The 14,409-nt window shown below is 39.3% G+C and overlaps 3 protein-coding genes across 14 annotated transcripts in view; 1 reads left to right on the top strand and 2 right to left on the bottom strand.

Moving 5' to 3' along the window:
* Window positions 1–747: 747 nt before the first annotated feature.
* kctd7 (potassium channel tetramerization domain containing 7) lies at window positions 748–4,784 on the bottom strand. Its single transcript, XM_056271520.1, has 4 exons — window positions 4,353–4,784; window positions 3,243–3,412; window positions 2,867–3,045; window positions 748–2,433 (listed from the first exon to the last, which is right to left on the bottom strand). The coding sequence occupies exons 1-4, from the start codon at window positions 4,644–4,646 to the stop codon at window positions 2,057–2,059; spliced, it is 1,020 nt and encodes a 339-aa protein (XP_056127495.1). The 5' UTR covers window positions 4,647–4,784; the 3' UTR covers window positions 748–2,056.
* Window positions 4,785–6,527: 1,743 nt separating this feature from the next.
* Window positions 6,528–7,813, top strand: LOC130105490 (dnaJ homolog subfamily C member 30, mitochondrial). Its single transcript, XM_056271499.1, has one exon. The coding sequence runs from the start codon at window positions 6,948–6,950 to the stop codon at window positions 7,638–7,640; it is 693 nt and encodes a 230-aa protein (XP_056127474.1). The 5' UTR covers window positions 6,528–6,947; the 3' UTR covers window positions 7,641–7,813.
* Window positions 7,814–8,559: 746 nt separating this feature from the next.
* cux1a (cut-like homeobox 1a) overlaps window positions 8,560–14,409 on the bottom strand; it is a 123,927-nt gene continuing 118,077 nt past the window's right edge. For all 12 annotated transcript variants that reach the window (XM_056271562.1, XM_056271560.1, XM_056271554.1 and 9 more), the window contains one exon: window positions 8,560–13,573. In XM_056271562.1, coding sequence (XP_056127537.1) covers window positions 13,129–13,573 — 445 coding nt within the window. In that variant the 3' untranslated portion in view covers window positions 8,560–13,128. The remainder of the gene's footprint in view (window positions 13,574–14,409) is intronic.

Raw genomic sequence — 14,409 nt, 5'->3', positions numbered from 1 at the left:
CAAACAACCAATTCAAACAACTGCATCTCAATCGAAATAAAAAACTAAGTAGTTCAACCATGTTTGATCTCGTTTCTTTATAGTTTTAATTAAATAAAGGGTTGAAAACACAAACACTCTGATCAACACGGATGACATAACATTAAACTCCGAGTATTACATCACATACTGACATCGTTCGTTCAGTGCCGGGGACTGTAGCTTATTTTCAGTGCTAACTAAACATTTATTAAATGTGTAATGGGGAGTTTAAAATCAACTTAGAAAATATATCGTCAACTGAAAATAACATTGAATGCAATTCAATTCGCGGCAGGCAAACACGTCAAGCTAGCAAAACTGCTAACGTTACGCCGGTAAAAAACAAACGCAATAACTCACGCTCAGCAGGATATAAGATAAATATGTATAATTCCGTCTAAACTACATTAAACAAAACATTTTCAAGAAAAACAGCTAGTTTTCGTGTGCAATGTCAATCTACCGGACAGCGTCAGCGACAGATACCTCGTCAGCGGTCTCGTCTCCGGGTCACAATGACATCATATCCTCGCGACTGGTGGTATGCGTTGTGTGGGCGGGGCGGGGCTATAGATGGGCTGAGCTCCAAATGTCAACAGTCCCTAGTAGAAATACAGTGCATACATCAAAGTATTTCATCACCTTTTGTACTTTCGTTTTCCAATCTGATAAATTAAGCATTATTATAAACGTTCCAAATGAAAAATGCCCTGTTTCTAAAAAATTGCAAAATATATGGTTTATTATCAGCACAATAAGAGCCAGTACAATAATGCAATTCAAACAACAGTATTCACCAAATGTACAACAGAGACCAAATATGCATCGGGTAATAAATAAGCAACATAAAGTAAACTGGGCAAGACTGAAAATAAAGCCCAGTTAGGATTATCAGATGCATTTTTATCTCGTATTAGATATTCTGCTGCCAAAACACAGAGAGCTCATGCAACTTCATGTGGCCTTCACAGCTCTCACAGCAAACCAGTGAGGGACAGAGGTTTCAGATGATTCAATTAACAAATACTGCTAAATCATATGCAATTGTTGAGAGTTATGGAAATTAAAAGCCTGGACAAAAGCTATTGGCAGCAGAAAATAATTTCAAAGTCAAAGTATAGCAAAATAGGCAATCTAACCTGGCTAACAGTCTTTAAGAACAATTTTAAATATATACTTCTTTTGATTCATATTCAGGACATGTCATATTCAATGTAGTACGTACGTAAACTTATTCTTAAAAATACATTTTTAAGAAGGTTTTTATTTTACATAAATCAATAATTGTATGCTTGTCTAGTGGTGTATGGTTATTTTAGAAGGCTTTATGTGAAGCTTTGGGTGGCTGTAAATACCAGATGAGACCTTTGTATTAGTTAAAGTCAATATCTGCATGATAGTGCTTGTCATCACTGGCAACATAATCCAGGTAAGGTCCTACATATATAAATGAAGTTAAACAAATAGGGTAAAATCATTTTAAAATACTGTAGGGAAAAAAAGGGTTCCTTCTTAAGAAATACATCACAAGCAATAACAAACGTCCAATTTCCCAATGTGAGTCCAGCTGATTGATTCTTTGATCAAACTCTTAATACATTCATTACACCTAACACAAAAGCGTACTTTGCAGAGATGTCGTAATAATTAAAACAGAAAACACTGTTTCACATAAATTCACTTCCTCTGAGGTCGATTCCAGGAAACCCCTTTAAAACAACAACTGGAGGGAACAATTCCGGCTTTATTCTAAAGAAACTAAGTTAAACGATCACTTACAAAAACTAAAGAATCGATAGAGCTGCCCATAAAGAAACTTTTGGGTTGCAAATTGCAGTTTCATGAAGAAACAAAAGAGCAACTGTCATAATAACAGCCATCTTATTCAAAAGCTTGTCATTATTATTTCCATTCATTTCGAGAAAGATTCCATGATCTTGCTGGTTCATTGTAACCGTAGACAGCAGCAAACATCACTTGCTCAGACCTTGTAGAGCTCAGTTCTTGGCAAAACACCTACTAAAACACTTCACCTTCACCACCAGGTGATTTTAAACTCATAGATGGGCCTTTTGCAGTAGTAGTGGTTGATGAGGTGTTTGTCACACACGCCGATGCATTGCTGGTCAGCAGAGATGCCACGATCTGCCAGGTCGCTCACTATGCAGTGAAGAAGGTCATAAACATCAGCCACTGCCTCCCAGGGCCCAAAGGACACGTCAACCTCACAATGGTGCTCAAACAGCTTGGCCTCACTCTCTGAACGCTCAAATCGCAGCGAATTGAACAGCGGTCTTTCATAAGGGGTGATGGGCATCTCCTCCTTGTACACGCAGATCTTTAGTTTCGCAAAGCGAGCCTTCCGCTGCATGGCACGAAGTTTTGCGATCTCCACAATGCGCTCAAGATTTTCTGGAGCAAAATGGAACAATGTTTAGTTAAATGAAAACAACTTTTTTATTCATTTTCTGTATAATTTTTAGGGGTGTAACAATATATTTTATCATCGCAATACAAAAAAGCAGCATGCATTGTGGATAGTTGTCACTATATGTTTATGTATAGTTCACCCAAAATAAAAGTTGAAATTTATGGTAATGACCAGGGCCATGCCAAGCAAGGGGCGGGGCCCAGTGCGAGTTAGAGAAAGCGGGGCTCCCCTCAGTCGGTCTGTTTGCGATCGCCGTATACCATATGTGCTACAAGTAATAATAAAAAAAAATACTATTTTTACTCTGGCTTTGTTCAGAGTATCGTGAGAGTACCGTATCGTGAGATAATTATCGTGTATCGAACCGAATCGTGACATGAGTGTATTGTTACACCCCTAATTATTTTATTTTACCTTTATAATAGGGCAAGAGATCAAGAAAAGCCTGTCGCACTTTCTCTCCGGTAAGTGGCTGCGTGTCTTCCAGGCTTTCCAAAAGAGGCCCAATAGCATAATACTGAGCTTCTCTGTGCACCGCACGAACACGGTCCCTCTGAGGCAGCTCACCTTCTCGCAAGAAATTCAGAATATCCCTAAAGCCAGAGAAGTGTATATATAAGCACTTCTAATAAGCATGCGATTTTAAACTGGATATCGAGCAGTTATTTAAGTCCTCCACTGATGAAATAATAAAAACAAAAGCTAAATTCAGATAATCATAATGTTTGCTTTGTATTTTTGGGTACTAGGCTCTAAACATAATCAGATATTCACTAAACTAAACACTAACCCAAAATATGCTCCATCTCGGTCGATGAAATATCGTCCCTCTGCATCCCGGGGAATGTGGTGGCGGCCACTAAACATGGCGGCCAGCATAGTGTCCTCATAACGTCGCAGAGTGGACAGCCGAGTGGTGAAATATGTTCCTCCTACATTCAGGGGGATGACCTCGGGGAACTATGGAGAGGGAGAGAGAAGTAACAAAAATATCCTTTTACATTAGTCTGAATATACACAACATCTCAAAGTTTGGTTTTGAAAGAAGTCTCTAATGGTCATCAAGGCTGCATTAATACAGTAAAAAGAATAATGTGAAACAGAATTACAATTTAAAATTACTGTTATCTATTTTAATAACTTTTAGAATGTAACTTATTTCTGTGATGGCAAAGACATTTCATCAGTCTTAAGTGTCACATTATTATTAATGTTGAAAACAGTTGTGCTGCTTAATATTTTTGTGAAAAATGGGATACCTTTGTTCAGGATTCTTTGATAAATAGAAAGTTTAAAAGAACAGAATTGGTTTCAAATAGAAATGTTTCGTAATATTATAAATGTATTTACTTGTTTTAATCAATTCAGTATACATTACTTTCAAAAACAGATAGTGCATATAACATATTTCACTGTAATGAGGGTAATCATTATGCACCAGGACTGAGACGTGTATCTTTAGCATCTTCTGAACTTTTGAAACATTACCTACTAAAATGCTGTTAAATGTTTAAATTATTTTAAAACCCGGGTGTTGGACTAAGCGTTTATCAGCAGTCTGCAAAACGCGATTAGTTTAATCCAGTTGATATGATTTGATTGACATGTGAAGTGAACCAATCAAAGGCGACGTTCACCCGCCCCACTGGGATAAAGGACCAATCAGATTGCAGTCATCGGGAAGCAAACACACTCAATACATCTGTTGCCTATGGAAACGGTTATGATTAAACGCAAAACGCTGGGAAAGTACACTGTTCCTCCAGATACATTTTGGAAAAAGAATCACATTGGGGAAAACGCAGATGATAGTGGACATTTCATAAATCACACTTTTAGTACAACAAACTACTCCGTGACGATAATAATAGCACATCCTCTTTAAACCTCGGGGACTTACCTCCTCAGGTGCGTCTAAGGTGCGAAGGGACTTCCCTAGGTTAAGATTAGGGACAGGTATGACTGGTTTGCGATACTCCTCTTCCCCGATGTCCGCGCCAGACATCGCATCTCCCTGATTTTCAGTGTCACTCGCAGGCGAAAACACCACCATCACTCTCGGCTGAGGAGGGACCGTCCGCCCCTCCTGCGCGAACCTCCTCACCCGTGATGTTGCCATTTGGAGCGGAGCTGCTGCGCTAAAGGAAAGCGGAGGCGGTTCTCCGTTTGTTTCGCCTGCTCCATTATGCTGCATGCACACACCACACCACAGCAGGTTTGATAATAGTTTAGATTCAGGCCCACACGTAGACTGTCAGCGATTGTTATGATGTCCAGGTCTGTGTACAGGAGGGCTGGAGGACGGCAGGGTAGCACTGCACACCCCGCGCGAGAGGCGTGGTCTACAGGCTGATCAGGTGGATGTGAGACTGCTCTTGTGCTCGGTAAAGCACGTACGCAATTTGCGTAGGTGACAGCGCACGACTGGAATGTTTTCAGCTGTGTACCATGCTGTGTACTCCGTTACAGGCGTAAACATAGAGATTTACAAACGTGCGTAACTTGTGTACACGTAGTTCATCAAGCTTCACTTTTATGTAGGGCAGAGTTTAAATTAGTTATATAAAATACACACACACACTATATATATATATATATATATATGTTATTAATTTTTATTCATGTTTATGAATCCACCACGCTCTTTAAGGTAAAAAAAGGAAAATTCTGGACTTTTGGTTGTAGGCTACCTAGGATATATAAGTCCACTAAATGAGAGAGAGCATTTACGTATTTGGCTCCTAAACTCTGGCATAGCCTTCCTGATGATGTTTGTAGCTCAGACACACTAGCCCAGTTTAAATCGACCCTAAAGACACATCTATTTAGCCAAGCATTCACATAATACATCTCATAACCTTGTACTTCAGTTATATCAGATCGAATGCACATGATTATCTTTGCTTAATGTTATGAACAGTGCTAACACTAATTATTTTCTGTTTCTGTTCTGATGTAACTAGAGGGTATGCCAGCTGCCCAGCTCCATTTAGGATCCAGCCTCGTCTACGAAGTTTCAGATGCCACAAAACCTGTGAAGAGATGACTCCAACTCCTGCGAGGACTTCAGATGACGCAACCTCTGAATCAACATGCACCAATGCTAAATTCTATATTGTAATCATTATGTTCACAACTTGTAATTACTTCAGTAAGCTCATAGTGTTTGCCTAAATGAATACATAATTGGCCTGGTTTCACAGACAGGGCTTAAATTAAGCCAGGACTAGCTTTTATGTACATGCCTTAGAAAGAAAGAAAAAAAAAAACATTACTGGTGTCCATCTTGACTTCTTGAGACAAAGCCATTGTTTTTCAGTTAAAACAGCTCAAACATGCATTTTAGCAGACTTAAGAATTGTCTGTGGAACTGGGGGGATGTTAGCTAACTGTGTGATTTGTATAGGCTATGTACATTGCTGAAATACATTATTTGTAAACAGTCACCTCTGATAACACACTGAATTGTAATATACACATGCATCTAAAGCTGCTTTAAAACTATATTGTGAAAAGCACTAAATAAAAGTGAATTGAATTGAATTTAGGAAGCAGTGCATTACCAGGATAAATTAAGTGCTTTTGTATGTGTCCCCAATACATTTAATAACATTTTTTAATGTTAAATTTCTACGGAATAGAATTTTATTAGGGCCCTTAAAATTCTACCCATTGAAATCATTTTGATTTATTGGTCTACGGTCATTCTCTCGTGCCCACAGAGCAGCTGAAATAATTTTTTTCATTAAAATTAAATGTCTATGGTTACATTATCTAAAAACATATTTTAGTGATTAATTTGAAGTAATAATACTGATAGTTAGAGTTACTGTCCACTTTATGTCGTGATACTTTGACCTATACTATTTAATGAATAAATAAATAATTTATGAATGAATATAAATTAATCAATAACAAAAACTGTGTTTCATTTTAAAAATTGAATTGTAAGAATGACCCAAATCCTACAGTCTAATGATTATGATGTAACAACAACCTAAACGCTCCACCAATCTCTTTCATGGAAATATTCTTCTCGCACGGCATTGGCCAAATTTCACTCAACCTGAAAAGAAGGGCAAATCTAATTGGTCACTTTGCTGTTCACGGAAACAGATGACGGTTGTTGTAGGTGATCTCTGCGCAATGGCGGAGGTCAGACACCGGTTCGGGAGAGAAGCTTACAAGCGTTTAAAACCGCAAAATCTCCCGCTTTTGGGTAAAGACTGTAAACCCGTCTCACAGGCAGCTTATGTTGCAGCTTTAACTCTACACAATTCACTACAGTTCCGTGAGACTCGAAATGACCGTGTCCGCGCTGTTAAAGGACTGTGTGAAACCAGCCCGGCAGTTCTGGAGACTGCAGAAGAGAATGTAAACAGACTCTTTACCCGCTTCACGGGTGCGGGTAGAGATACACACAGCTTGAAAGTACCGTTGAACTTCTGCTCTGGAAATATTAGTAAATGGAATGCCTGTCGTGGATTGAAGTCTAATGCATCTCCAGTGCACGTGCCGTCCTGGAAGAGCTCAAGTTGGGGTACACATGGAAAACTTCATAAAAAGACTCTATGAAATTGCAAATTCTCAGTTTGTGTCTTTCACCAGAGCTTACAGTGCCTCGCAAAATAACGGCAGTCGAGCTGGGCCACTATACAAATCAAAGTCTGGTTATTATGACATTTTGGGAGTCTCTCCAACAGCCACGCATGCTCAAATTAAGACTGCTTACTATAAACAGTCCTTTATATATCACCCGGACAAGAATGCAGGGAGCGAGGAGGCCACGTTCATGTTCTCTCAGATCAGTGAGGCTTACCACGTCCTGGGTAATAAAGCTCTGAGGAGGAAATACAATCGAGGGATCCTGAGTCAAGCAGACCTGCTGGGATCCAGTAAACCCACTGGTAGAGAGAGTCCAACATCAGGACAGCAGACCAGAGGCCGACACTCCCCCTCTGTTGGAGCCGCCCAGCAAAACATCTTCGACTTTGATACTTTCATCAGATCACACTATGGAGAACAACTTCAGAGAGAGAAGCAGCTCCGGCAGCGCAGAGAAGAGATACTCAGGAAGAAGAAGGAGAACTTTGAAGATGTAAAACTGGGCAGGTTGAAGGAGATCACAGTGGGGTTAATGCTGGCTATGGCAATGGCAATCTTAATTAGCCTAAAGTCTAGCAAGTGATTAAGATACAGGATACTTGAAGCATATCTCTTAAATTTTAACAGCCAACACACAAATATATGGTTCTGATATTTACATTTACTTCTTTTTTTTTTAACATACGGACAGTTGCAACAACCCCCTGAAAAGTTAATATTATGGCAGGATATCCATTAAAATATCCACATGATATATATTATCAATTGTGCCATTGTAGCTATAATTGTGTGCTCTACCTCATCTGTTAAACTGTATTCAAAATCTAAGGAATAGGATTAATAAACACTTATGGCTTTATTTTGCACAAGGACCCTTGGTAAAAACTTACCAGTTTATTAATATTATTTGTCTGGCTTCACTTCACCTAAGCTACCAATAAAAATTTCATAATAACTAACTGTCAAGTATTGTGTTCAAATAAACGTCTGTGACGTGACAATTAAAGTAACTAAATCACTTGGAAGAATGATGGAAAAGTTCTGGAGTTGTGATTGGCTAATTGTTAAGGATGTCGACTGCTAATACAAACTGTTGGTTCAATCTCACATTGGGATGAACCTGGAAACGGAGATTTGCTGAAATTACAACAATGCAATTTAAGTGTGCCTTCTGGTTATTTAAATACATGGAGGAATATGTATTCTGTGGATGTAGATAGGAAAAAATAAATTATTCAAAATATTTCAGCAACTTTGTCTTCGGTCATTGATTGTGTGGAAGTGTGGTGTTTCTAGTAAATGTTTATTTTTAAGACTTTTGTGTTGTAGTTTCATTTGAGTGCTTAAAGACACATCCCCATATTAGATACACATGTGCATATATAACTGTTGTAGTCATAAAACATTTAGACATGTAAATTACGATTGAACTGGGCTGCTGGAACATGGGTTCAAATTTCTGACATCAGAAATACTCAAATAAATGCAGAGTACAGTGATAATGTGTTTGTACAAAAGATATTTACTTCAGTTAATACACCTATGGTGGTTATGAGGAATAATAATAATAATATAATGAATTTCAAACAGTGATATTGCTTTTTTCATTTTGGATTAGAACAGCGCTGGGAACAGAATACAAGACTACATGATGATACACAAAGGAAAAACCAACCGAACTAAATACATATCAAGAGAACAAAGTGGAAGAGTCTTTATTCAGGTAAAATGGAGGATTCAGCTCCATCTTGTGGTTCAAAACCATGACACATAGAAAAATAAACCATACAACGGTCGTTAGCAGGTGTAAGAGGGAAAGTGTCACCAACAAACTAATGGACAAAAGGACTGTGCTAAACCGAGGTTCTACCTGAGCTTTGAGAGACCTAAGGAGAATCTATAGGATACCAGCTTGTGTTGGGAGCTGCCTGTCATATTTCATTACAAGGCTTCATATTACCCATATTACAGCATACAGAGCAACAACAGAGAGAGAGAAAGAGAGAGATCTGAATGTCGTGATCAAGACATCCCATTTCCATAGATTGTTGGTCGAAATGAATCATGATAACTAGGTTAAATTGTTGCTCTCGCTGAGACAGATGTATAATCGTCGTGCTCGCCTCACATGTAACACAATTACACAACTTTAAAAACAAAGAGAGAGAAAATCTCCATCTGGGATACAATGAAACAAATTGTGGCTGTTCAGAACATACTGTCTCAGGTGAAGAAAGAACATACTGTCTCAGGAAGTGATGTAAGTGTGAGGGAATAAACGAGGTAACAATTATGACACCACTAGCGAACTAAGCTACGGACGAATATCTACATTAATGCTACTCGTGACTACCAATGTAATATCAATAATGATGATTTTTTTTGTTGCTTTGTTTTTCTTTTTTCTTTTTTTGTCTTTTTTTTTAAAGAAATCATATAAACGTGCTGTCTGTGCAGTCGTATGTTGATGTGTTTAGTCATCTGCAATACTTTCCATAGAAAAATATTAGCAAAAAGCAGAGAAAAAGTGCTGGACATCTTGCATTGAGAATCGCCTGGAAACTCGTTGTTTCTAAGTGTTATTCTAAGTGTTTCATGCCATGATATCAACAGTACGGTTACGGTTCAGTCAGTGAGAACGTGGCAGACATATAAAAGTCCTTAATACAGACCAGATCTGAATGTGCTCCTAAATGTGTGTTGTTTTTTCTTCTTCAATTGAAATCACATGTTTATGATCGGAAAAGAGTCTTTACAAGTTGATTTGTCTGTTTTGACAATTTGGTCCACACTACAGTATATTCTACAAATCATTTAAGAGTTTCCACATGCCCAAATCCATCTGTGAACTTCCTCCAGCGCGGGGGAAACTTACCGTTAAAATACAACAACACAATAACAAAATAAAATAAAACATCTAATAAATGCCTAGAAATGATTAAAACGACATTTTGGGACAAATAAATGTGGAGTTAACCGATTGAAATTGCCATTGTAAAAACTTTGTTGTTTTTTCATAACCAAGCCTGAATCCTGGGACAGCTGTTTTCTCTCAGATAAAACAATACAGACACCCTAAAAGTACAGAATATTATGACCTGAGACTAGATGAGACCTTATTATTGAACTTGCTGGCGAAAATTGCTAAAACGTGGTATCTGACACACGATATTTCCAATCACTTACTTGGAATGAAGACGACGCGATTCTAGTAGCGAACAGTTTTCAGTGAAGGCACTCCAATGTTAGATGTGGAGAGAAAGTTTGATAAACAGTCACGGGCTTCGACGTATTCGTATATTCTGATAAAAACATTGGTTCATGAAGTATCTCTCTGTGCTTTCGTTAGGCCTTAAAGAGACTAATTTGATTTTGAATCATTCATTGGCACATATAAAAAAGGCCAAAGGTAGTTTTAAACCGACGTTGTTCTCCAAGATTAATCGGCGTAAATTTTTACGCACCCGAACGACATCAAGTGAATTTCATTCCTACTTAAAAAAAACAAACAAACTAAAAGACCAATTCCTCAAGGTGCAGCTCAAAGCAACAGCTATTTTCAGTGACGTTAACTACCAGTTGTTCACTGGCTCAATGTAGCAACTAAGCTTGATTGCGATAACAAACGTAATCTCAGAACGTTCGCAGGTTAATTAATTACCTGAAAACTTAATTCAAGAGCATCAATCGGTTTGCCTTTGTAGAGTGAATACAGCCAAATGCAATTCATCTTGAATTGTCATTTTTTAAAATTGTTAAAACATCTAAAATGCGTACTAATTAAAATCATTAATGCAATACATATAATTCTGCTTCCTTTGTCAACGTAGTAACTGTTCATCCAGCTCACTAACAGAGTAAAATATATGAAAAAAAAAATCAAAAAATGATAATCTTCAGAATTAATCAATAGACATGTATCAAAAGTACATCATTTAAATGTAATCCAATACTGCCGGCAGTCTATTAGTCTAAAAATATGTAACCTGACCTTTTATAGTCCCTTCCATTACAAAAAAAGAACACGTATAACAATATAAGACATCAATATGTAAAAGACAGCATCTATAAATAAGCAAACCACACCAACAAACAAAAAAAAATATCTACCATTAGTTTATGCGTGTAAATAAAAAGAACTTAAATGTACTATGTGATATGCTGCAGGACTGCTAAATAGCTTAGGGAGGTGAGGAGGTGTTTGCTTCCACAGCCTGTGGCGAGTAGTAGTAGTAATATACAAATATAGATCGCTCTTGTCAACAATCACACACACTCACACACACAAACAACCTCACACAAGGTTCGCACACAGACGAGCGCGTGGCACCACCGTTCTGTGCTTTCGTTCACAAAATCAACTGCATACAATGACACAAGGGCCGGAGGTGAAAAGTGAGCAGGTTTTGAAAGGTGTTTCAGGAGAGAAAGAACATTTCTACAGAGGTGCAAAGTCCTCGCCGCGTCCTCTGATGCGCATGTGTAGCGATTCACCTCAGGTTCCTAACGTTAAAAGAGCTTTTCATTCACAATCTACATATTTTCCTCTTTTTTGTGTGTTAAACAAGAAATGTGGATGAAGATGTGTCCGAGTCCTCCGTCATTTACAGTATGAAAAAGTCCATTTTGCAAGGTGTTTTTCCAGTTGTCTTGGAGGACAGATGTGTGCCGTGAACATACTCTGAAAAGCTCGTGTGAACAGCGAATGGAGAAGCTGGTGAAAAACCTGAAGTTTCGAGTTTGCACGAGAGCCCGCATACTCAGCGTCCGGTACCCTGGTGCTGAGGACCAGCCCATACAGTGCAGTGGCCCACGGCCACACCATAGAATTAGAATTTATAACACCATAGATATTGGATTAGAATTGTAATTCTATGGGCCCAAACCGCCCAACTTGGTTAGAGGTCTCTGATGTATGGTTCTTTTATAAGAGGATAAAAATCAGGCTTGTTCATTCTCTTTAAAAAATATCTTGTCAGGAATATTTACTCAAAGTACTGTACAAATCCTTTTTTCTTCACTATCTGTCTTTGTTTTGGCCTAAAAGGACGTTTATTATTAAACAAGACCTCTGCGAGCTTCAAAACGCAAGTCGCGGAGGCGATTAAAGCTATGGAAAAAAAAAATAAACGAGCGCTACCCTTACAAGAGACCTAAATAACGATAAAAATTGACACTTAGCTATCAAGTTACGAAATTTCTCCCATCTCCCATTTGCGTCGACCTTACAACAACAGTATGAATTTTTGCATGATACATGGATTCTTATTTACGACGATTATTTTTCGTTCGCATGATTTTTTTTTCTCTTTTAGGCCGTTGGCGTGTAAAATCAAAAGGAGTGCTGTTTAGAGTCAACTGACTGTGCAATCTCTCGGTGGCAACTTAATTGCTATAAAAAGGATTTTCTTCTCGCATCGGAGAAGCTTCCGAACTGTGAAAATAATGCGGCTTCCATTACGCTGGAATCCATTGCGTACTAGAGTTGCATAGCCATTGGATGGCCTCCTCTGGGGTAGGGAGGGAGAGGCAGGTGGGACGGTGCACCCGTGTTCCTTCAGCCAACACTTGCTTTTAAATGCTTGACTTTTGGTTTGAAACCGGTTCGAACTAGTCTCTGCTGACGGCCGAAGCATACATGATACAAAAGAGGAAACTCCCAAGAGTCTTGAGAACTGATAAATTATTGTAACAGTTATTCAGCTTGTTGGTGAGAACGTCTCTATTAGAAATAGAGACACTGTGATATCATAGTGTGTGTTTTTTTTTTGTGACTGTCGCCAGTCTTGAGAATATTTCGTGGGGAACGCTCCCTCTCCTGTGCTTTTAAGTTTTGTGTCTTCACCATAACCCAATGGTGTCACAGCCCTGTGGCCAGCAGGGCTGTTAAGTGCTTCACAAAATAAACAGACTAAAAACTCATTTCCTTTTCATGTTCTTGTCTCTGATAGCCCACTTCTAAACAGCAATTTGAAAACCCTTGGGTTAACCGGTGGTGTGTGTGCACCAGGCTTGGCCAGGTTAGCTCAGTGAGGGACAAAGTGAGAATAAAACGACAACACGGCGGTGGCTCAGAACTCCCATTCGTGAGGCTCGTCGCGGTTCGCCGCTTTCTCCAGCCTATGGATGATGTTGTTGAGGTTGGCTGCTTTCTTCTTGCGCAGACTGCTGTCCTTTGGGTTTCGGCAGGGGGTTGCGGCGGCAGTGGGAACAGATACAGACTCGGGAATGCCGAACAGGCTGTCTATGATACCTCCCCGTGGTCTGCTGGTGCCCGAAGCGCTGGGGAACTCGCCCTCGCCCTCTTCGTCTCTGTGGCTGAGGCCGGGGCTCTCCAGGAGGCGCTTGCGCTCCTCTGAGCCACTCGGTCGGCCCTCCGCTGTGCTGTCGGACTCAGTGCCGTCGCAGCTGTTGTCTCCCTCGCCCCCAGACTTCCCGGCCCGCGCCGAGGGGGACCCGCCTTCGCCAGCCGCTGCCTGGATCTCTTCTATAAAGAGCTCTCGTCGGATACGGGACCTTCGAAAACAAGAACAAGACTCATGAGAACGGGAATACAGGAGAGTGGTAACTATAAAGTTTTAATAATCGTTCTAATTCTATGAGAATAGGGAAGTCCACACTACAAGTATAACGACACAGAAGAACGATATAATTGGAATCACTTTCAGAATGATTTTTTACAGCTGATCAACGATAAAAACATTGACAGCCAATCAGTATCCACCCAAGCTCTAGCATTTAAAGCAGAATATTATTGTCCATTTGTGTGGATGCTTATATTAGGGCTGTGCGATTAATCGTAATTGATTTTCGATTTCAATTTTGGCTTCCAACGAATATGAAAACAAGATAATCGACGTGAAAGGATTATTGTGCAGCTGCCACCTTCCATTCCTTCACAGCGGTGCACTTTCGTTCCTCCCTAAAAGCCCAAACTTGACATCCAAATCAACCAAATAAGTGAGTGTTGTAAAATGCAGTCTATTGCTGCTAAAATGCAGGACGTACTTGATATTAAACACGTGTTTTTAAAAGTGTATTAAGCCGCGAAAGAGATAAGGTTCCCTAGACGGCCTTCTGTGCCCGCGCTCCGAGACGGGGCAGAACGAGCATAAGCAAGGTAATACTGTGGGCTTTAGATACAAGCCTAAATGGTCAAATAGCCTACACACAAATATATAGAAATGCCGCTTTGGTAAGTATCCTCGTAAACACAGTCGGTTATGTCTTAAGTGAATGTAAACACTGAGAAAGAGTGTGTGTGTAACAGTAAATTGGATCTGTGCATTAGCTCTTAAAGGGACAGCAGCCTAATAAATCTGCTGCAGTCATTATTGTTAATCAAACAACAA

The sequence above is a fragment of the Rhinichthys klamathensis genome, unplaced genomic scaffold, assembly GCF_029890125.1.
Source record: "Rhinichthys klamathensis goyatoka isolate OS25496 unplaced genomic scaffold, OSU_Roscu_1.1 h1tg000321l_1, whole genome shotgun sequence".
Classification (NCBI taxonomy): Eukaryota; Metazoa; Chordata; class Actinopteri; order Cypriniformes; family Leuciscidae; genus Rhinichthys; species Rhinichthys klamathensis.
This window is presented reverse-complemented; position numbering and strand designations above follow the sequence as displayed.

Coding starts and splice junctions, on each gene's coding strand:
- kctd7 (XM_056271520.1), bottom strand. CDS start 4,646: ATGCAGCATAATGGAGCAGGCGAAACAAACGGAGAACCGCCTCCGCTT. Junction 3,413..4,352: donor CCTTAGACGCACCTGAGGAG/GTAAGTCCCCGA, acceptor CCCTCTCCATAG/TTCCCCGAGGTCATCCCCCT. Junction 2,434..2,866: donor TCTCTTGCCCTATTATAAAG/GTAAAATAAAAT, acceptor ATTTTGCTCCAG/AAAATCTTGAGCGCATTGTG.
- LOC130105490 (XM_056271499.1), top strand. CDS start 6,948: ATGCATCTCCAGTGCACGTGCCGTCCTGGAAGAGCTCAAGTTGGGGTA.